Here is a 24,433-nt window from a genome sequence, read left to right as displayed (position 1 = left end):
CCTAAAGTTTCTAAAACTGTTTGAATGGTGTCTGTGAGTATAACAGAACTCCTATGGCAGGCAAAAACCTGAGAAGATTTCATGCAGGAAGTGGCCTGTCTGACAAGGTGTTGTTGTTCTTGCTTCTGTTTATTGAAGAGTCAGGATCTTAGCTGTAACGTGACACTTCCTACGGCTCCAATAGGCTCTCAGAGCCCGGGAAAAAACCTGAACGATGACGAGGCAGCCTCAGGCTGAAACACATTATCGCCTTTTCCAAGTGGCCCATCAGAGGACAATGGAATTAGGCACGTGCCCGATTCGACCCCGTGCAGTATTTTCCTTCGGCTGTTTAGCTAATTGCAGATTCCCGGTCGGAATATTATCGCTTTTTTATGAGAATAATGGCATAAAAATTGATTTTAAACAGCGGTTGACATGCTTCGAAGTACGGTAATGAAATATTTAGAAATCTTTTGTCACGAAATGCGCCGTGCGCGTGACCGTTATTTACCATTGGGATAGTGTCTAGAACTCACGAACAAAACGTCGCTGTTGGAACATAACGATGGATTATTTTGGACCAAACCTACATTTGTTATTGAAGTAGAAGCCCTGGGAGTGCATTCTGACGAAGAACAGGAAAGGTAAGACCATTTTTCTTATAGTAAATGTGATTTTGGTGAAGGCTAAACTTGCCGGGTGTCTAAATAGCTAGCCCTGTGATGCTGGGCTATCTACTCAGAATATTGCAAAATGTGCTTCATCCGAAAAGCTATTTTAAAATCGGACATATCGAGTGCATAGAGGAGTAATGTATCTATAATTCTTAAAATAATTGTTATGCTTTTTGTGAACGTTTATCGTGAGTAATTTAGTAAATTGTTAGTAAATTCCCCGGAAGTTTGCGGGGGGTATGCTAGTTCTGAACGTCACATGCTAATGTAAAAAGCTGGTTTTTGATATAAATATGAACTTGATTGAACAAAACATGCATGCATTGTATAACATAATGTCCTAGGTGTGTCATCTGATGAAGATCATCAAAGGTTAGTGCTGCATTTAGCTGTCTTCTGGGTTTTTGTGACATTATATGCTAGCTTGAAAAATGGGTGTCTGATTATTTCTGGCTGGGTACTCTGCTGACATAATCTAATGTTTTGCTTTCGTTGTAAAGCCTTTTTGAAATCCGACAGTGTGGTTAGATTAACGAGAGTCTTGTCTTTAAATAGCTGTAAAATAGTCATATGTTTGAGAAATTGAAGTAATAGCATTTCAAAGGTTTTGAAAATCGCGCCACAGGATTCAACTGGCTGTTACGTAGGTGGGACGAATTCGTCCCGCCGGTCCTAGAGAGGTTAACTTTTAGACTAGTGATACCGACAGAATAAGAACAAGTCTTTGATATTAATTATTAGTCTGCAGCTAAGTAAATTATATCATTGAACGCGAAGACCAACGAAACATCCATTCTATAACGACATTAATGAATGTCGCTTTGAAAGATCCATTCTAACCGAGAGAGAGAGAGAGCGAACTCTCCATCAGAACGACGCTCGAACAAGGATCCCGACGACACACTGAGCGTAAATATATATTGATTGCAATTGTTCCCGAATGAGTGAGCGTTCAATTGTCAATTGTTAATATTAATGAACTCTGTGTACCTCCTCAGCTGACCGTTTATGACCCATTGTCTAACAGACCAGCCATGCCTGTTAGCCATTAGGTCACATTACTATACCAATTATTTGTGACGATAATTACTGTTTGTATGTTTTCTGTTAACCTGTTTGGGATAGGGGGCAGTATTGAGAATTTTGGAAAAAATATGTGCCCATTTTTAACTGCCTCCTACACCAACTCAGAAGCTAGAATATGCATATTATTGTTCAGGTTTGGATAGAAAACACCCTAAAGTTTCTAAAACTGTTTGAATGGTGTCTGTGAGTATAACAGAACTCCTATGGCAGGCAAAAACCTGACAAGGTTTCATGCAGGAAGTGGCCTGTCTGACAAGGAGTCGTGCGTCTTGCATCTGTTTATTGAAGAGTAAGGATCTTAGCTGTAACGTGACAATTCCTAGGGCTCCAATAGGCTCTCAGAACCCGGGAAAAACCTGAACGATGACGAGGCGGCCTCTGGCTGAAACAGATTATTGCCTTTGGTAAGTGGCCGATCAGAGGACCATTGAATGAGGCGCATGCACGATTTGCCCCCGTGGAGAAATTTCATTCGGCTGTTTAGGGTCATTGCAGATTCCCGGTCGGAATATTATCGCTTTTCTACGAGATAAATGGCATAAAAATTGGTTTTAAACAGCGGTTGACATGCTTCGAAGTACGGTAATGGAATATTTAGACATTTTTTGTCACGCCATGCGCCATGCTCGTGACCGTGATGTAGCATTCTGATAGTGTCTAGAACTCACGAACAAAACGTCGCTGTTTGGATATAACGATGGATTATTTGGGACCAAACCTACATTTGTTATTGAAGTAGAAGTCCTGGGAGTGCATTCTGACGAAGAACAGGAAAGGTAAGAACATTTTTCTTATAGGAAATGTGATTTTGGTGAAGGCTGAACTGGGTGGGTGTCTAAATAGCTAGCCCGTGATGGCTGGGCTATGTACTTAGAATATTGCAAAATGTGCTTCATCCGAAAAGCTATTTTAAAATCGGACATATCGAGTGCATAGAGGAGTAATGTATCTATAATTCTTAAAATAATTGTTATGCTTTTTGTGAACGTTTATCGTGAGTAATTTAGCAAACTGTTAGTAAATTCCCCGGAAGTTTGCGGGGGGTATGCTTTTTCTGAACGTCACATGCTAATGTAAAAAGCTGTTTTTTGATATAAATATGAACTTGATTGAACAGACATGCATGTATTGTATAACATAATGTCCTAGGTGTGTCATCTGATGAAGATCATAAAAGGTTAGTGCTGCATTTAGCTGTGGTTTGGATTTATGTGACATTATATGCTAGGTTGAAAAATGGGTGTCTGATTATTTCTGGCTGGGCACTCTCCTGATATAATCTAATGTTTTGCTTTCGTTGTAAAGCCTTTTTGAAATCGGACAGTGTGGTTAGATTAAGGAGAGTCTTGTCTTTAAATAGCTGTAAAATAGTCATATGTTTGAGAAATTGAAGTAATAGTATTTCATACGATTCAAAAATCGCGCCACTGAATTCAGGTGGCTGTTACGTAGGTGGGACGAATTCGTCCCACCTGCGCCAGAGAGGCTTCTTCACGGTCCCGCGCATGGCGCATTGGCGTGTCAAAAATGTCTAAATATTCCATTACCGTACTTCGAAGCATGTCAACCGCTGTTTAAAACCAATTTTTATGCCATTTAACTCGTAGATTAGTGATAATATTCCGACCGGGAGTATGCATTGAGCCTAAACAGCCGAATAATATTTCTCCTCAGATGCGACTCGAGCACGCGCCTCATTCAAAGGTCCTCGGAGCAGCCACTTACAAAAGGTGATAATGTGTTTCAGCCTGAGGCTCCCTCGTAAACCTTCAGGTTTTTCGCGGGTTCTGAGAGCCTATTGGAGCCCTGGGAATTGTCACGTTACAGCTAAGATCCTTACTTTTCAATAAAAAGATGCAAGACGCACGACTCCTTGTCAGACAGGGTACTTCCTGCTTGAAACCTTGTCAGGTTTTTGCCTGCCATAGGAGTTCTGTTATACTCACAGACACCATTCAAACAGTTTTAGAAAATTCAGAGTGTTTTCTATCCAAACCTGAACAATAATATGCATATTCTAGCTTCTGAGTTGGTGTAGGAGGCAGTTAAAAATGGGAACATATTTTTTCCAAAATTCTCAATACTGCCCCCTAGCCCAGACAGGTTTTAAACGATTAATCAGTTTAATCGCGTGATAATAATTACAGGGAGTTAATTGATAAACATGTCTTCAGTTTAATGGTACCCCAAAGACACGACAACGGGCAAGACAAAATACACTGCTCAAAAAAATAAAGGGAACACTTAAACAACACAATGTAACTCCAAGTCAATCACACTTCTGTGAAATCAAACTTTCCACTTAGGAGGCAACACTGATTGACAATACATTTCACATGCTGTTGTGCAAATGGAATAGACAACAGGTGGAAATTATAGGCAATTAGCAAGACACCCCCAATAAAGGAGTGGTTCTGCAGGTGGGGACCACAGACCACTTCTCAGTTCCTATGCTTCCTGGATGATGTTTTGGTCACTTTTGAATGCTGGCGGTGCTTTCACTCTAGTGGTAGCATGAGACGGAGTCTACAACCTACACAAGGGGCTCAGGTAGTGCAGCTCATCCAGGATGGCACATCAATGCGAGCTGTGGCAAGAAGGTTTGCTGTGTCTGTCAGCGTAGTGTCCAGAGCATGGAGGTGCTACCAAGAGACAGGCCAGTACATCAGGAGACGTGGAGGAGGCCGTAGGAGGGCAACAACCCAGCAGCAGGACCGCTACCTCCGCCTTTGTGCAAGGAGGAGCAGGAGAAGCACTGCCAGAGCCCTGCAAAATGGCCTCCAGCAGGCCACAAATGTGCATGTGTCTGCTCAAACGGTCAGAAACAGACTCCATGAGGGTGGTATGAGGGCCCGACGTCCACAGGTGGGGGTTGTGCTTACAGTCCAACACCGTGCAGGACGTTTGGCATTTGCCAGAGAACACCAAGATTGGCAAATTCGCCACTGGCGCCCTGTGCTCTTCACAGATGAAAGCAGGTTCACACTGAGCACGTGACAGAGTCTGGAGACGCCGTGGAGAACGTTCTGCTGCCTGCAACATCCTCCAGCATGACCGGTTTGGCGGTGGGTCAGTCATGGTGTGGGGTGGCATTTCTTTGGGGGGCCGCACAGCCCTCCATGTGCTCGCCAGAGGTAGCCTGACTGCCATTAGGTACCGAGATGAGATCCTCAGACCCCTTGTGAGACCATATGCTGGTGCGGTTGGCCCTGGGTTCCTCCTAATGCAAGGCAATGCTAGACCTCATGTGGCTGGAGTGTGTCAGCAGTTCCTGCAAGAGGAAGGCATTGATGCTATGGACTGGCCCGCCCGTTCCCCAGACCTGAATCCAATTGAGCACATCTGGGACATCATGTCTCGCTCCATCCACCAACGCCACGTTGCACCACAGACTGTCCAGGAGTTGGCGGATGCTTTAGTCCAGGTCTGGGAGGAGATCCCTCAGGAGACCAGCCGCCACCTCATCAGGAGCATGCCCAGGCGTTGTAGGGAGGTCATACAGGCACGTGGAGGCCACACACACTACTGAGCCTCATTTTGACTTGTTTTAAGGACATTACATCAAAGTTGGATCAGCCTGTAGTGTGGTTTTCCACTTTCATTTTGAGTGTGACTCCAAATCCAGACCTCCATGGGTTGATAAATTGGATTTCCATTGATTATTTTTGTGTTATTTTGTTGTCAGCACATTCAACTATGTAAAGAAAAAAGTATTTACTAAGATTATTTCTTTCATTCAGATCTAGGATGTGTTGTTTAAGTGTTCCCTTTATTTTTTTGAGCAGTATATTTAAGTCCCTTTGAACGGGGTATGGTAGTAGGTGACAGGCGCACCGGTTTGAGTGTTTCAAGAACTGCAACGCTGCTGGGTTTTTCAAGCTCAACAGTTTACCGTGTGTATCAAGAATGATCCACCACCCAAAGGACATCCAGCCAACTTGACACAACTGTGGGAAGATTTGGAGTCAACACGGGCTAGCATCCCTGTGGAACGCGTTTCAACACCTTGTAGAGTCCATGCCCCTAACCAATTGAGGCTGTTTTGAGGGCAAAAGGGGGTGCAACTCAATATTAGGAATGTTTTCCTAATGTTTTGTACACTCAGTGTACATTAAAGACCGCAATCTAAACTCCTCAGTCAACTCCGTATACAGTCTACCTAAGACCATGCACCTTTAAAGCTGATTAATCATATTTGAGCACAGGCATTGAGCCACACTTGGCTATGTTACTGGGATTTTTCCCCTGTGGTTATTCTTGGTATTTCATTTTTCTCATCCAGCATTTCTCGATGTCTTATTATATACGTTCCAAATGCATACGCCACAAAAATCTGCTGTAAAGTGCATCTTTCAACCAACAAACAATGTTGTTCACATTTAAAATGTCTCAGCAACCTGAGGAATGCTTAACGTTATAGCCTCGATTACAATCTCTGGTGGTCCCACATAAAATGGGTTGAGTGGTGGAGAGGGGGCAGAGTGAATCAGGGGCGGATTGAACCAACCACTGTGGTTGGCTGATCATCAGCATGATTACCTTGTATTTACAGTCACAGAATATTCTGAGAAGCTGGCACCCCCACCCTAACTGTGACTTCACAGAACCTCAACCCTCAGCCATCCCTCATCCTGACCCCTTATCAGGGCCAGTAGAGAGGAACCCTCCCTCATCACCACACTTGTTAGAACACATCATTTCTGTTAGTCAGGCTCCATATCCACTGTCCTCAATTTGAATCAGCTGTGCAAAAACCAAAATGTGCACTCAGGGGGCCCCTGGACCGAGTTTGGGAAACCCTGCGTTAGAGGACTGAGTTACATTGAGGACAGTGGATATGGAGCCTGACTAACAGAAATGACTGCCAACCCAATAAACCCACAAGGGACAGTGTACATATCTATGTTTTGGGATACATAATTGAGCCACAACTCTAGAGCATGCCAGCTTGTAGTCCTAAAAAACAGAAATGAGTTACCTCTGGTTAGTTCAGCCATTCCTTTTCCTTTCCTTTGTAAAACACTTTTTTTTGCTTACGGCACCTGGTATTCCCAGGCGGTCTCCCATCCCAGTACTAACCAGGCCCGACCCTGAACAGGCATGATCAGGGTGGTATGGCCACATGCGTATTTTTCTTTTTTTTTACCCAGTTTTCTCCCTGAATTAGGTCCCTTGGCTCATCTCTGCAACTTCTTAATGGGCTCGGGAGAGGCAAAGGTTGAGTCGTGCATCCTTCAAAACACTACCCGCCTGGCCGTCTACTTCATATCACACTGCTCACTTAACCCGGATGTTAGCCACAACAATGTGTCGGAGGAAACACTGATCAACTGACGACCTGGGTCAGCTTGCAGGCACCCGGCACTGTCTCAAGGAGTCACTAGAGCACGATGAGCCAAGGAAAGCCCCACCGGCCAAATCCTCCCCTACCCCGGGCAGCACTAGGCCAATTTCGCGCCGTCCTATGGGGGTCCCAGTGACGGCCGGTTGTGACACAGCCTGGGATCAAACCCCAGGCTGTAGTGACGCCTTAGCACTGCGGGGCCGTGCTCTTGACTGCTGTGCCACCCAGGACCAGCCATTCCTATGGGGGAAATTAATGAGGAAAGAACGAGGTTTGGGGATAAACGCAGAAAATAAGGTCTGAGAATAAGACAGGTTTAGGATATTAAGATCACTTTATTGGTTAATTGCACACAAGATCCAACCAAAATGTTACTTGTTCTTTTAACCCAGCCCCTTGAAAGACACACATAGTTTTTTTTGAAGAGGTGCAGGGGGCTGCCACACCGGGGACCATTGTTGTGGGGATTAAGTGCCTTGCTCAAGGGCACACCGGCAGGCAATACAGTGGGGGAAAAAAGTATTTGATCCCCTGCTGATTTTGTACGTTTGCCCACTTACAGAGAAATGATCAGTCTATAATTTTAATAGTAGGTTTATTTGAACAGTGAGAGACAGAATAACAACAACAAAAAATCCAGAAAAACGCATATCAAAAATGTTATAAAATGATTTGCATTTTAATGAGGGAAATAAGTATTTGACCCCTCTGCAAAACATGACTTAGTACTTAGTACAAAACCCTTGTTGGCAATCACAGAGGTCAGACGTTTCTTGTAGTTGGCCACCAGGTTTGCACACATCTCAGGAGGGATTTTGTCCCACTCCTCTTTGCAGATCTTCTCCAAGTCATTAAGGTTTCGAGGCTGACGTTTGGCAACTCGAACCTTCAGCTACCTCCACAGATTTTCTATGGGATTAAGGTCTGGAGACTGGCTAGGCCACTCCAGGACCTTAATGTGCTTCTTCTTGAGCCACTCCTTTGTTGCCTTGGCCGTGTGTTTTGGGTCATTGTCATGCTGGAATACCCATCCACGACCCATTTTCAATGCCCTGGCTGAGGAAAGGAGGTTCTCACCCAAGATTTGACGGTACATGGCCCCGTCCATCGTCCCTTTGATGCGGTGAAGTTGTCCTGTCCCCTTAGCAGAAAAACACCCCCAAAGCATAATGTTTCCACCTCCATGTTTGATGGTGGAGATGGTGTTCTTGGGGTCATAGGCAGCATTCCTCCTCCAAACACGGCGAGTTGAGTTGATGTCAAAGAGCTCCATTTTGGTCTCATCTGACAACAACACTTTCACCAGTTGTCCTCTGAGTCATTCAGATGTTCATTGGCAAACTTCAGACGGGCATGTATATGTATTCTTGAGCAGGGGGACCTTGCGGGCGCTGCAGAATTTCAGTTCTTCACGGCATAGTGTGTTACCAATTGTTTTCTTGTTGACTATGGTCCCAGCTGCCTTGAGATCATTGACAAGATCCTCCCGTGTAGTTCTGGGCTGATTCCTCACCGTTCTCATGATCATTGCAACTCCACGAGGTGAGATCTTGCATGGAGCCCCAGGCCGAGGGAGATTGACAGTTCTTTTGTGTTTCTTCCATTTGCAAATAATCGCACCAAATGTTGTCACCTTCTCACCAAGCTGCTTGGCGATGGTCTTGTAGCCCATTCCAGCCTTGTGTAGGTCTACAATCTTGTCCCTGACATCCTTGGAGAGCTCTTTGGTCTTGGCCATGGTGGAAAGTTTGGAATCTGATTGATTGATTGCTTCTGTGGACAGGTGTCATTTTTACAGGTAACAAGCTGCAGTTAGGAGCACTCCCTTTAAGAGTGTGCTCCTAATCTCAGCTCGTTACCTGTATAAAAGACACCTGGGAGCCAGAAATCTTTCTGATTGAGAGGGGGTCAAATACTTATTTCCCTCATTAAAATGCAAATCAATTTATAACATTTCTGACATGCGTTTTTCTGGATATTTTTGTTGTTATTCTGTCTCTCACTGTTCAAATAAACCTACTATTGAAATTATAGACTGATCCTTTCTTTGTCAGTGGGCAAACGTACAAAATCAGCAAGGGATCAAATACTTGTTTCCCCCACTGTAGCATCTAGGATTTGATACCAGCAACCCTCAGATTGCCAGCTCTGTTCCTGCCATATTTTCCCCGTCGGCCCTGGGATTCGAATTGGTAACCCCCTGGTTGCTGGCTCGCATCTCTAACCGCTAGGCTACCTGCCCCCCATGTCTTATACGTTTTGTTCTATGAGATAATAGCAGTCAGTTAACATGACATTTATGAATTATGAAGCCTTTATGTGTTTAAATGTGCTTGTTTTGATTGCATAAATGCTTCAAAATTTACACAAAGTTAGATGATGAAGATTACTTCATAGAAAAAAAATTATAAGATCTCCTAAGCCTGTGTTTACCACAGACCTTATTTTCGGCATTTATCCAAAAACCCTACAAAAACAAAATGTATTTCCCCATAGACTTTTTGGCCAACGAGACATGTGGCAGAGTTAGTGTCTACAAAAAGATGACATTACTATTGCTCTTTATTGGTGACTATCGCCTTTTCTAGTGTGTTTTACACAACAATGGAAAACATCTATGGTCTGAAAAGGCCAACAAAGTACAGTAAAGATATACATACATTTTTTATAGATTATGCAATCAAAAGTAATTTGTAACACACTGTGAACCCTCAGTCCTTTAAATTGTGTGTATTTGCCACTTGCATGCATTCATGGGTGGTAAATTAGGAAGTTCCAATTCAGAGCCTCTGCTCTAAATGTATACTTGGTGAGATGGCAGAGGGCTCTAACGTTGGCCTGATTATGTCACTTCCTTTTATTTGACACTGCTTCTTCAGCCCACCCTTCCCAGTGCTCTCTGATAGCAACTGGCATGGGTCCACATTAAGGGACAGTAGCCTTCTCAGCAGGACACATCCTGGGATGCTTTTAGCAAGTCCTTTCCTCTTTACCTTTCTATCTGTACATGTCCTTGCACCCTGCCATGACGAAATGGATCAGACACATTGACATTTGACAATGACAAATGAATGCACTTGCAAAGTCAGAAAGTATAAAAGGCACATCAAAGACGTAAGACGGAACTGCCTAAGACTCCGGCATGTCAAATATATCTCCCAGGGAGGTCAAAACAAAATACACCATTCAAGACGTTGACAGAATAGGAAGAGAAGGAAAGACTAGTCAGACCATGGAAATGTCACAACACTGGCAGAGGGGACCTTGGAAGAAAGTACTTCCTGTTCTGACCATGTGAGCCAATCAAACCTAATTAGGCTTGAGCCAATCAGACGAAGACTGCTCCAGGAGAAGAGTCGCCCCAACGGGGTGGTCAACGAAAGTTTGCTGGCATAAGTCTCTCCATAATACAGTCAGGCATTGACTCATTCACTTATTATTGGCAATACATAGGCCCTTATCACACATAGGACATTCTGTGAATCTGGAAAAGTCATGAATGCCCAGCTCGTAATGGAATGAAAGAAAGCCTGTGCTTCATTCCATAAAGAGTTTTGTTAACCAGTCAAGCTCATATGACTACATGGAGGTCTGTCAAGCACATTTCTCAAAAGGAAGAAAGTACGGGAGGAAAAGCTACAACAAAGAGATGCATAGAGGAAGTTAAAAGGTCATGGTGTTTTCCTTTTCCTTTCATCCAATATATACAGGGAATGTGATCCCATACAAGGTTACCCCAATAGAGATCTTAATATTCACAGAAAAAGCCCCAGCTGACTCCTCTTACACACCTCTGTGCAGAACACAAACACGGCTTCTTTCCTAACAGTTAATTAATAATAATAATGTCATAATAATTCATTAATAATAATGTCAGCACTGCTTCTGACACGTCAGGCATTGTAAATAAAGCAGCACATAATTATGTGTGAAAGAGTGACCTGTTCAACATCAGTAACATGATTTAAATAGTGTATTAGACTGAATGGAGATCATACTTCCATTAAGTGGTCAAATCTGCAATAAGGCTAAATTAGCATTAGTGCGTATATGGTATTACTCACACACTTTAACTAGTAAGAGGACGAAAATGCTGTGCCAAGCTTTTCACTTCAGCTTCACAGTACCTTTTTTCAAACATCACAGTGGAATCGTAGAGATGATTCTATGCAGATTGAAAGAGAATGAAATTGGCTACTTTAGGAGCACCATTATGCATACTGTAAAGAAGCTTGCACTGTGCAAGAACTCACGCTGAATGTACCGGAATTGTGAGGAGCTTTTAGCATGTCAATGTCTGAGTGGTCCAGCTCTAAGAGTAGAGCACAGAAATACAGCATAGCCATTATATAAAGTGCTATTTTGCACAGAAAGTCCAGTCTTGTGTTACATAATGGCCAACCAGTGCCCATTAAACCTGCAACTCCACCTCCGTTTACAAAAAGAACCGTAGATACAGTGCATTCGGAAAGTATTCAGACCCCTTCCCTTTTTCCACATTTTGTTACGTTACAGAATTATTCTAAAATGGACAAAATACCTTTTCCCCCTCATCAATCTACACACAATACCCCGTAATCACATAGCAAAAACAGGATTTTTGATTTTTTTTCAAACGTATTAAAAATATAAAATATAAATAACTTATTTATATACTGTAAGTATTCAGACCCTTTGCTATGAGACTCGGAAATGAGCTTAGAAGCATCCTGTTTCCATTGATCATCCTTGAGATGTTTCTACAACTTCAATGGAATCCACCTGTTTTAAATTCAATTAGTTGGTCATGATTTGGAAAGGCATACACCTGTCTATATAAGGTCCCACAGTTGAAAGTGCATGTCAGAGCAGAAACCAAGCCATGACGTTGAAGGACTTGTACGGTAGAGTAACCAGACGAAAGCAGTAAAAGGGTACATGACAGCCCGCTTAAAGTTTGCCAAAAGGCACCTAAAGGATTCTCAGACCATGACAAACAAGATTCTCTGGTCTGATGAAACCAAGATTGAACTATTTGGCCTGAATGCTAAGCGTCTCGTCTGGAGGAAACATGGCACCATCCCTACGGTGAAGCATGGTGGTGGCAGCATCATACTGTGGGGATGTTTTTCAGTGGCAGGGACTGGGAGACTAGTCAGGATCGAGGGAAAGATGAACGGAGCAAAGTACAGAGAGATCCTTGATGAAAACCTGCTCCAGAGCGCTCAGAGCCTCACACTGGAGAGAAGGCTGACCTTCTAACAGGACTACGACCATAAGCACACAGCCAAGACAACACAGGAGTGGCTTTGGGACAAGCCTCTGAATGTCCTTGAGTGGCCCAGCCAGAGCTCGGATTTGAACCCGATCAAACATCTCTGGAGAGACCTGAAAATAGCTGTGCAGTGATACTCCCTATCCAACCTGACAGACCTTGAGAGGGTCTGCAGAGAAGAATAGAAGAAACTCCCAAATACAGTTGTGCCAAGCTTGTAGCTTCATACCCAAGAAGACTCAAGGCTGTAATCACTGCCAAAGGTGTTTCAACAAAGTACTGAGTAAAGGGTCTGAATACTTCATTCTGGGGTATTGCTGATGAGGGTGAAAAATGATTTAATCCATTTTAGAATAAGGCTGTAACGTAAAAAAATATGGAAAAAGTCAAGGGATCTGAATACTTGCCGAATGCACAGTACATTATTAATGTATTACACAAGTTTATGGTGATTAATAAGGCCCTCACAAGCGAAATAATGAATGCTCCCTTACCACATATTAAAAATGCATATCAATTTCATCGTTAATTAAAACCAGTGGAGAGCAAACGGGTATTGCAGTAATTAAAAATAATGTGTATTTCTTATCTAATAAAGAGAAGAGATACTGTTACGTTCCCCAGTTTCTGTGTTGTTGTGGGTTTGTATGTGTGTGTATTTCAGGAAATGGCTTCCTGGATTCCTAAGCAGCTGATTGGTCGACCCCATCGCTGATTGGAGCTCTGACACCTCCCTCTTGTCAGGGGATACAGCTGTCTCTTCAATTACCAACTCCTTCTCCAGCTTGATAAAAGCCAGTGTTCCTTCGTCAGGGAGGAGAGCTTCTTTTTATGTCCTTTGTTGGTTGTTGTGGCGGTCAGTAAAAGTTTTGTTGATATTATTTTGTAGCCGCTCCTTCAGAGGTCTGTGTATGCGAATAGGACTTAGTATTATTGGTTAATGAAATTGTTCACGTAAATTATTGGTAAATTATTCTGTTTCATTTGTTCCCAGGGGGGGAAGGGGAAAGCACCTTGGGAGCGTTTAGGCAAGAGGCCTGTGGGCATACATAACCCGTAGTATTTAATCTGTCTATGCACACTAGGTAAGAACTCTAGAGAGAGGATTCCTTAACTTTGACTTTCTTTGCTTTGGTTCCGTCCAGACCCGTTTCCCCACATTACCGTGTTTAGAAATAATAAATTCCTTGTAAACGGTATTTTTCTCTGCCTCTGTCGTCCTTCCCCGCACCTATGATCATATACTTTTTTCACTCCACGGGGAGTTGAGGTGTAGTGGGGTGTTGCATTCCCTCCTCCAAGAGGCGTACGTAACAGATACTGTATGTCCTGATGTTCATAAAATTGCAGAACATTTCTGAAGCTGTCGGCAAATGCTATACAAATGTGTCACACTGTTTTATTAAGCACTGCTTCATATTACAACTTTAGCATTACAAAATAATTGTTCACCCAATTCTGTGATACATACACAGTACCAGTCAAAAGTTTGGACACACCTACTCATTCAAGGGTTTTTCATTATTTTTACTATTTTCTACATTGAGAATAATAGTGAAGACATAAAAACTATGAAATAACACATATGGAATCATGTAGTAACCAAAGAAGTGTTAAAAATATCAAAATATATTTTAGATTCTTCAAAGTAGCCACCCATTGCCTTGATGACAGATTAGCACACTTTTGGCATTCTCTCAACCAGCTTCACCTCAAATGCTTTTCCAATAGTCTTGAAGGAGTTCCACATATGCTGAGCACTTGTTGGCTGCTTTTCTTTCACTCTGCGGTCCAACTCATTCCAAACCATCTCAATTGGGTTGAGGTTGGATGATTGTGGAGGCCAGGTCATCTGATGCAGCACTCCATCGCTCTCATTCTTGGTCAAATAGCCCTTACACAGCCTGAAGGTGTGTTGGGTAATTGTCCTGTTGAAAAACAAATAATAGTCCACTAAGCGCAAACCAGATGGGAAGGCGTATTGCTCCAGAATGGGATGACGTATTGCTGCAGAATTCAAGTGTCCCTTGAATTCTAAATAAATCACTGACAGTGTCACCAGCAAAGCACTCTCACACATTCACACCTCCTCCTTCATGATTCACGGTGTGAACCACACATGCGGAGATCATCCGTTCACCTACTCTGCATCTCAAAAAACATGGCAGTTGGAACCAAAAATCTCAAATTTGGACTCATCAGACCAAAGGACAGATTTCCACCGGTCTAATGTCCATTGCTCTTGTTTCTTGACCCAAACAAGTCTATTCTTATTATTGGTGTCTGTTAGTATTGGTTTCTTTGCAGCAATTCGACCATGAAGGCCTGTTTCATGCAATCTCCTCTGAACAGTTGATGTTGAGTTGTGTCTGTTACTTGAACTCAGTGAAGCACTTATTTGGTCTGCAATTTCTGAGGCTGGTAACTTTAATGAACTTATCCTCTGCAGCAGAGGTAACTCTGGGTCTTCCTTTGCTGTGGCGGTCCTCATGAGAGCCAGTTTCATCACAGCGCTTGATGGTTTTTGCGACTGCACTTGAAGAAACTTTCAAAGTTCATGAAATGTTCCGGATTGACTGACCTTCATGTCTTAAAGTAATGATGGACTGTCGTTTCTCTTTGCTTGTTTGAGCTGTTCTTGCCATAATATGGAATGGTTATTTTACCAAATAAGGCTATCTTCTGTATACCACCCCTACCTTGTCACAACACAACAGATTGGCTAAAAGACATTTCACAAATGTACTTTTAACAAGGCACATCTATTAATTGAAATGTATTCCAGGTGACTACCTCATGAAGCTGGTTGAGAGAAGAGTGTGCAAAGCTGTCATCAAGGCAAAGCGATGCTACTTTGAAGAATCTCAAATATAATGTTTTGATTTGTTTAACACTTTTTTCGTTACTACATGATTCCATATGTGTTATTTCACAGTTGTGATGTCTTCACTGTTATTCTACAATGTAGAAAATAGTAAAAATAAAGAAAAACCCTGAAATGAGTAGGTTTATCCAAACCTTTGACTGGTACTGTACATTTTTACCATTTTTATTTTACTCTGGGGTCAAACATGCACATTTAGTTTTTTACAAGTACAGGATTCTTTCCACATGGATATATTCACACAACTAAAGCTTGTAACACCTGACCCTATCAAACAGCAAACATTGGCTGATTACTGTGTGGTTTGCCATGACTGGTGTTAGGGAACATATTCAAATGAAGGCTGTGTTTCCTGGATGTAGGTTGTGTTGCCTGGATGAAGGCTGTGTTGCCTGGATGAAGGCTGTTGCCTGGATGTCAGGCAGCCTTTCAGCTAATATGGCTGGTGAGAGAGGTTCCATTGAGTTCACACTCACATACCCCCTCTATAACCCTGGTATTACATGTTGACTTGATGGCAGTGGCACCTTGTAACAAGGTCAGATTTCTGTATGAGTTCTTAACATGGTAATTCACAGGTGACTTTCAAACCTGTAATTACAAAACATTAGTTACTTAGTGAAACAAGAAAGTATAATAGCACCAGTAATTTTTTCATTTTGTGTACTGTCGATGTGTGTACTGTCTGTGTGTGTGTGTGTACGCGTGCTTGTGTTTGTGCTTTCCTGCGTGTGTGTACACATTTGTGAGTAACTGAAAAAACATAACATGATACTACATGTGTTTTGCCTTGCATATTGTTTTTAAACACTTTCATTCACATGCTCAAATGTGCACGTGATATGGAATGTCCCATGAAGAAAATCAACTTTGCTATGAAATAAACAGAGGCATTACTTTTAAAAGATCAAAAAACTTGAAAAGATCCAGATTAGGTTATTAATCTGTATACTTGAATAACAAAGAAGAAAATTCTACCATAACACCATAGCAACACACGATTCTGACCTCATTGTAACCATCTAAAACAGAAGAAATGATTAAGAAGAGATGCACAGGACATGATGTGAGCATGGAGATATGAATGTCAGAGTTAGGGTCAAATCCATCTAAATTAATGGATTCAAGAATTTAGTCACATCTAACAATTTCATATCCAATTAAAACTGACTGAGAGTGAAATGGAATTGACCCGTACTTTTATTTGTATTTTTTGGGGGGTTAGATCAGCTTTTAGATTGCAGAAAGATTGTAGCTTCCATCAATGTAATTGTCTGCATCACTTCCAAACCCCCATATTGTCACGACTTGCGCCGAAGTCGGTCCCTCTCCTAGTTCGGGCGGCGTTCGGCGGTCGACGTCACCGGCCTTCTAGCCATCGCCGATCCACTTTTCATTTTCCATTTGTTTTGTCTTTGTCTTACACACCTGGTTTCAATCCCCCAATTACTTGTTCATTATATAACCCTCTGTTCCCCCATGTTTGTTTGTGAGTGATTGTTTGTATGTTATACGGTCCGTTATGTGGGCTCGCTTGGTTGTATTATATTTGTCTATTTTGAGTAAATTACGTTTATTTACTCATATCTGCTGTCCTGTGCCTGACTCCTCTACACAAGCTACACACAGACCATATTACACATATATTTTTTGCAAATATATACGTACATAAATATATATATATATATATATATATATATATACAGTTGAAGTCGTAAGTTTACATACACCTTAGCCAAATACATTTAAACTCAGTTTTTCACAATTCCTGACATTTAATCCAAGTACAAATTCCCTGTTTTAGGTCAGTTAGGATAACCATTTTATTTTAAGAATGTGAAATGTCAGAATAATTGTAGAGAGAATGATTTATTTCAGCTTTATTTCTTTCATTACATTCCCAGTGGGTCAGAAGTTTACATACACTCAATTAGCATTTGCTAGCATTGCCTTTAAATTGTTTAACTTGGGTCAAACGTTTCGGGTAGCCTTCCACAAGCTTCCCACAATAAGTTGGATGAATTTTGGCCCATTCCTCCTGACAGAGCTGGTGTAACTGAGTCAGGTTTGAAAGGCCTCCTTGCTCGCACACACTTTTTCAGTTCTGCCCACAGGTTTCTATAGGGTTGAGGTCAGGGCTTTGTGATGGCCACACCAATACCTAGACTTTGTTGTCCTTAAGCCATTTTGCCACAACTTTGGAAGTATGCTTGGGGTCATTGTCCAGTTGGAAGACCCATTTGCGACCAAGCTTTAACTTCCTGACTGATGTCTTGAGATGTTGCTTCAATATATCCACATAATTTTTCTTCCTCATGATGCCATCTACTTTGTGAAGTGCAACAGTCCCTCCTGCAGCAAAGCACCCCCACAACCTGATGCTGCCACCCCTGTGCTTCATGGTTGGGATGGTGTACTTCGGCTTGTAAGCCTCCCCGTTTTTCCAACAAACATAACGATGGTCATTATGGCCAAACAGTTCTATATTTGTTTCGTCAGACCAGAGGACATTTCTCCAAAAAGTATGATCTTTGTTCCCATGTGCAGTTGCAATCCGTAGTCTGAATTATAAGTGAAATAATCTGTCTGTAAACAATTTTTGGAAAAATGACTTGTGTCATGCACAAAGTAGATGTCCTAATCAACTTGCCAAAACTATAGTTTGTTGACAAGAAATGTGTGGAGTGGTTGAAAAACGAGTTTTAATGACTCCAACCTAAGTGTATGTAAACTTCCGACTTCAACTGTACATTCATACACTGCCGTTCAAAAGTTTGGGGTCACTTAGAAATGTCCTAGTTTTCAAAAGAAAAGCACATTTTTTTGTCCATTAAAATAACTTCAAATTGATCAGAAATACAGTGTAGACATTGTTAATGTTGTAAATGACTAGTAGCCGCAAAACACCAGTCTCAAAGTCAACAATGAAGAGGCGACTTCGGGATGCCGGCTTCTCGGCAGAGTTCCTCTGTCCAGAGTCTGTGTTCTTTTGCCCATCGTAATCTTTTCTTTTCATTGGCCAGTCTGAGATATGGCTTTTTCTTTTTATCTCTGCCTAGATGGCCAGTATCCCGGAGTTGCCTCTTCACTGTTAACGTTGAGACTGGTGTTTTGTGGGTACTATTTAATGAAGCTAGACACTCTAATATACTTGTCCTCTTGCTGAGTTGTACACCGGGCCCTCCCACTCCTCTTTCTATTCTGTTTAGAGCCAGTTTGTGCTGTTCTGTGAAGGGAGTAGTACACATTGTTGTACCATATCTTCGGGTTCTTGGCAATTCCTCGCATGGAATAGCCTTCATTTCTCAGAACATGAATAGACTGATGAGTTTCAGAAGAAAGTTATTTGTTTCTGGACATTTTGAGCCTTTAATCGAACCCACAAATGCTGAAGATCCAGATACTCAACTAGTCTAAAGAAGGCCAGTTTTATTGCTTCTTTAATCAGGACAATAGTTTTCAGCTGTGCTAACATAATTGCAAAAGGGTTTTCTAATGACCAATTAGCCTTTTAAAATTATAAACTTGGATTAGCTAACACAACATGCCATCGGAACACAGGAGTGATGGTTGCTGATAATGGGCCTCTGTACGCCTTTGTAGATATTCCATAAAAAAAATCTGCCGTTTCCAGCTACAATAATCATTTACAACATTAACAATGTCTACACAGTATTTCTGATCAATTTGATGTTATTTTAATGGACAAATAAATATGCTTTTCTTTCAAAAACAAGGACATTTCTCGGTGACCCCAAACTTTTAACGGTAGTGTACATTTTATGGACACATTCTATTTTACAATAGTTCTATTTTGTTTGTTTTTGCTCCTGTCCTTCATCTACCCTCAACCTCTCCCATCTATTTCTGATGTCCATCCGGTTTGATTTCTATTTGCCATATCTTTCAAAATGTGCTCTTTCACAAAAGTTATTAACCTATATACGTTTTACGGGCACAGTATGTTTTACATTAGTTATCTTGTTGTTATTAGTTGTTATTAGTCCCAACCTTCAGCTCCATTCAACCCCTCCCATCTTTCTCTTAACACCATCCATATTGGATTTCTATTTGCCATATATTTGTTCAACTGTGCTGTGATGTTTCACAAAAGTTCTGAACCTTTATTCTCACTGTTTCTACAGATTGTAAAATTGAATATATTTTTTTGTTGCTAAAAGTATTATTACATTATTAATCGATTGACTATGACTTTTCAGTGTTAGCTCCAGGTAAATATTGCAAGTATTCAGCCATTCCTGGACCTGTGACGAAAAACAAGCTACATATGGACAAATTACCTTATGATTCTGCCTCTTCGCAACAAAATCTACAGAGCTGGGTAGGTTGGATCCCCCATGTAAATAACATTCTATAGGTTGCAAGAATTTTGTATAATAATTTAAATAAAAAATTCAAAGTTTTCAATCCGCTGTTGTTTTGCGTATCAATTCATTAAAACCTGTTAGGGCTAGGGGGCAGTATTTACACCGCCGGATAAAAAACGTACCCGATTTAATCTGGTTACCACTCCTACCCAGTAACTAGAATATGCATATACTTATTGGATATGGATAGAAAACACCCTAAAGTTTCTAAAACGGTTTGAATGGTGTCTGTGGGTATAACAGAACTCATATGGCAGGCAAAAACCTGAGAGATTCCTTTACAGGAAGTGGCCTGTCTGACCATTTATTGGCTTTCTTGGTCATCTCTATTCATTACAAAGGATCTCTGCTGTTATGTGACACTTCCTACGGCTCCAATGGGCTCTCAGAGCCCGGGAAAAACCTGAATGACGTAATTCAAAGCCCTGGCTGAAACACACGAGCGCTTTTGCTAAGTGGTCTATCAGAGGACAAAGGGCTTCATGCTCGTGCACTGGCCGCCCCCGTCTTTCTGTTTTTCCCTCTATTTAGCGAAACGCAGATTCCCGGTCGGAATATTATCGCTTTGTTACGAGATAAATTGCATAAAAATTGATTTTAAACAGCGGTTGACATGCTTCGAAGTACGGTAATGGAATATTTAGAAATTTAGAAACGCACGAACAAAACGCCGCTGTTTGGATATAACGATGGATTATTTGGGACCAAACCAACATTTGTTATTGAAGTAGAAGTCCTGGGAGTGCATTCTGACGAAGAACAGGAAAGGTAATAACATTTTTCTTATAGTAAATCTGATTTTGGTGAAGGCTAAACTTGCCGGGTGTCTAAATAGCTAGCCCGTGATGGCTGGGCTATGTACTTAGAATATTGCAAAATGTGCTTTCACCAAAAAGCTATTTTAAAATCGGACATATCGAGTGCATAGAGGAGTTCTGTATCTATAATTCTTAAAATAATTGTTATGCTTTTTGTGAACGTTTATCGTGAGTAATTTAGTAAATTGTTAGTAAATTCCCCGGAAGTTTGCGGGGGTATGCTAGTTCTGAACGTCACATGCTAATGTAAAAAGCTGTTTTTTGATATAAATATGAACTTGATTGAACAAAACATGCATGTATTGTATAACATAATGTCCTAGGTGTGTCATCTGATGAAGATCATCAAAGGTTAGTGCTGCATTTAGCTGTCTTCTGGGTTTTTGTGACATTATATGCTAGCTTGAAAAATGGGTGTCTGATTATTTCTGGCTGGGTACTCTGCTGACATAATCTAATGTTTTGCTTTCGTTGTAAAGCCTTTTTGAAATCGGACAGTGTGGTTAGATTAACGAGAGTCTTGTCTTTAAATAGCTGTAAAATAGTCATATGTTTGAGAAATTGAAGTATTAGCATTTCTAAGGGATTTGAAAATCGCGCCACAGGATTCAACTGGCTGTTGAGTGGGTGGGACGCAAGAGTCCCACCTAGCCCTGAGAGGTTATTAACCATGTGCCATGGAATCGGTAAGTCAAAAATCTCTTCCCAACTATTTTGCAAGCCCTACTTCACGTAGGCTCATCTTTCCAGACTATTGACACCTGGGAGATACCCAAAGTATTCCCATTACCAACCAGAAACACTAACAACCAGACAACATTGATAGAGACTTCTCAACTCTGGGATCTGCAATAAATAATATTTCAGTTCCATTTAATACTTACAGAGCTTCTAAAAAGCTTCTTCTGTTACATTTCTTTTCCTCTTTCAAGGTAACTGGAAATTGGATGTGATTGCCAAACATGCTTTCTGAGGCAGCAGAAGATGCATTGGAGGGCCTTTATAATAAACCACTGTGCTGTTCCTAAAGGCATAGTTCCCCAAATGACAAAATCACACATTGTTTTCCTTACTATGTAACCAGTCTATGGACAAGGTACGCCAGCAATCCATCCTGTTATACACCATATGCTAATAATAAGTACATCAAATAACATCAGCCAGCTGCTTGGGGAAGCATGAGGACAATATCACAGAAATGCTTATGGAGGCACACTAACTAGAGGTTTTTATTTTATTTATTTTTTATTTAACCTTTACTTAACTGGGCAAGTCAGTTAAGAACAAATTCTTATTTACAATGACGGCCTACACCGGCCAAACCCGGACGAAGCTGGGCCAATCGTTAGCCGCTCTATGGGACTCCCAATCAAAGCCGGTTGTGATACAGCCTGGTACAGAGCTCATACAGGGATGGAATGTTTTCCACTCACTAACTACCCTGACTCATAGGGCTATTTTCAAGTAAGAAGAATGTGTAGAATGCTTATTGAGGCTTTTTTATAGAAGAGCATTCTCAAAAAAAGGAAGAATCTAATTGAATAATCACTCCTACCATCTCGAATTATATACCACTCAATTATAGGCTTACTTCAATGAGTTTCATTCTTTCATGCATATTTGCGTGATCAAATATTGTGGACTTGGTTGGTTGTTTGGCAGTGTTCTGGACCAAAATGGTTTCGAGTTCTCAAACTTGGGGAATATATGTTGTTGATCAATGGTAAACATTTGTTCCATGAAATTCTCTGTTGCAAGGGAGAACAACACAAGTCTCTGATTGGTTGAATGCCTGTTTACAGTCTGTGGAGTATAAGGCGAGGGATGTATGTTTGTTCAAAGAGAGAAAGGAACTAAAAGCATCACATAAACATCATTGGTAAAAAGTTAAAAGAAAACTAAACAACAAAAAAAGAGAGACACATGGAGATCAGTCAAGCAAAGTGATACTGACTGGGCTTGATCAATCAATCAATCAATCAATCAATCAATCAATCAATCAATCAATCAATGCAGCAGGAGCCACAGCAGTCACAGGGGTGTGTGTGTGTGTGTGTGTGTGTGTGTGTGTGTGTGTGTGTGTGTGTGTGTGTGTGTGTGTGTGTGTGTGTGTGTGTGTGTGTGTATATGTGTGTGGGGGCTTGTGTGGTCTTGTGTGTGTGTGTGTATGTGTGAGTATATGTGTGTGTTAAGATGATATATTTTCCCTCGGGTCTGGACCGGGTCCTGTTTGAATGACATTGGGTCTCGGGTCTATGTAACTACAACTGAGTGGACCTGAATAGACCCGACCACGACTCTGCATAGCCTAAAGCATATTTATTTTACACTAATAAAGTGAATTGATTGACTTATAGAAGGCTTGGCCAACATATAAATACCTATTCATTAACCAGAAGGGCAACTTGGCTGATAAACACATTCTTTTGGTCACTTGGGTTTAACCTGGTCGGGTCTAGGTCTGGTTGTCGTCGGGTCAGAGAAGACCTCTAAGTGTGTGTGTGTGTGTGTGTGTGTGTGTGTGTGTGTGTGTGTGTGTTTGAGAGAGTGGGAGAGTGGTTGAAGGGATACAGGAAAGGTCATATGATTGTACTGATGATGGGTAGAACACACATACACACACACAAATGAGGGGAACACAAGTTACCAATTGTAGAAATACCCCACCTGCTGAAGTCAGCTCCACACCATCTACTGCTGTAGAGACAGAGGGAGGGGAGGGAGGGAAGAGGGGAGCAAGGGAGGAGGGAGGAGCAAAAGAGAGAGCAGTTACTTTATTGTTAGACTTTCAAATAATACTACTAAAGGGTAGCTATAAAGGCTTTAATGGCATAATACTACTAAAGGGTAACTATAAAGGCTTTAATGGTATAATACCACTAAAGGGTAACTATAAAGGCTTTAATGGTATAATACTACTAAAGGGTAGCTAAAAAGGCTTTAATGGTATAACTCCATCATGAACACTGAAGGTTTTGTATTTACAATATAATTATTGATCAAATAATTTACTAATCCTTCGACTGATGGATGGATGAGTCACTCAAATACTCCGTTAATAATCCTCCCACTTTGAGTCACAATGTACAGTACATCCAACACTGTGGACTCAATATATTACCCCCCAAACCCCCACCCCACCATCACAACGCAATAACATGCATGCATACTGTATGATATAACAGGTGAGCGGGTGACAATCAACCAGACACAGTACCACAGAAAAGCCTAAATGTACACAATGCCATCATGAAATGTTAGCGCTTGGCCAAACCCCATCCCCCTCAAGGTCTCCATGGCTAAAATACTGGCTACTAGCCTCTGACTAATGTGGACTCATCATTCTGGACCAGTGTACAGTAGGACTACTTTGTGAGGCATACACGGCCGAATCACCCTCCTAATCCGATTCCTATGCCATGGGTGAGTGGCAGGGCTGAGGGCTGGGCTGTCTCCCATCGTTATCACAGCTCTCTATCTCTACCCCAATCATAAGCTAGAGCAGGCCTGCCTCAAACACGCAGACACACCCCCAGCCAGACACAGAGACCCCAAGGGGAGGAGTTACTGTATATACTGTAAAGCTGTGGTTTTCCCTGATGTTGTGGCATCTACCATGTTATTTTTCTTGACGTAAACATGAGGTTGCATGTGGGAATGGTAAGGACTACATATACCATGAGATAGAAAGAGAGAAAAAGAAAGAGAGAAAGCGAGGAGAGAGAGAGAGAGAGAGAGAGAGAGCTATGCGAATTTCAATATTCAAAGTTCTGACAACGTCGCAACATTTCCTTCCATTCCACACACAAAAACAGACACATTGTTTGCTTCAAATATTATTTGCTAAAGTTGCTATCGTTGGGTCCCCTCAAACACCGGGGTACCGGGCCATGTAAAATTCACCCACTGTCTGTCTCTTTGTTAATCGCCAACCTGCCTCTAGGCCTACTACTGGTCTGAAGTAGCTCCTAGAGAGCGAGCGCCAGCAAAGGTTGTGCAGCAC

At 41.6% G+C, this 24,433-nt stretch overlaps 1 protein-coding gene across 2 annotated transcripts in view; it reads right to left on the bottom strand.

The window, feature by feature from the left end:
• LOC115164906 (EGF-like repeat and discoidin I-like domain-containing protein 3) overlaps nucleotides 1-24,433 on the bottom strand; it is a 224,387-nt gene that overhangs the window by 154,979 nt on the left and 44,975 nt on the right. The window contains exon 2 of one of the 2 annotated variants that reach the window (XM_029717822.1): nucleotides 23,098-23,127. The exons of the other annotated variant lie outside the window; for it this stretch is intronic. Coding sequence (XP_029573682.1) covers nucleotides 23,098-23,127 — 30 coding nt within the window. The remainder of the gene's footprint in view (nucleotides 1-23,097; nucleotides 23,128-24,433) is intronic. 2 annotated transcript variants of the gene reach the window in all.

The sequence above is a fragment of the Salmo trutta genome, chromosome 27 (assembly GCF_901001165.1).
Source record: "Salmo trutta chromosome 27, fSalTru1.1, whole genome shotgun sequence".
In the NCBI taxonomy this organism is placed as follows: Eukaryota; Metazoa; Chordata; class Actinopteri; order Salmoniformes; family Salmonidae; genus Salmo; species Salmo trutta.
This window is presented reverse-complemented; position numbering and strand designations above follow the sequence as displayed.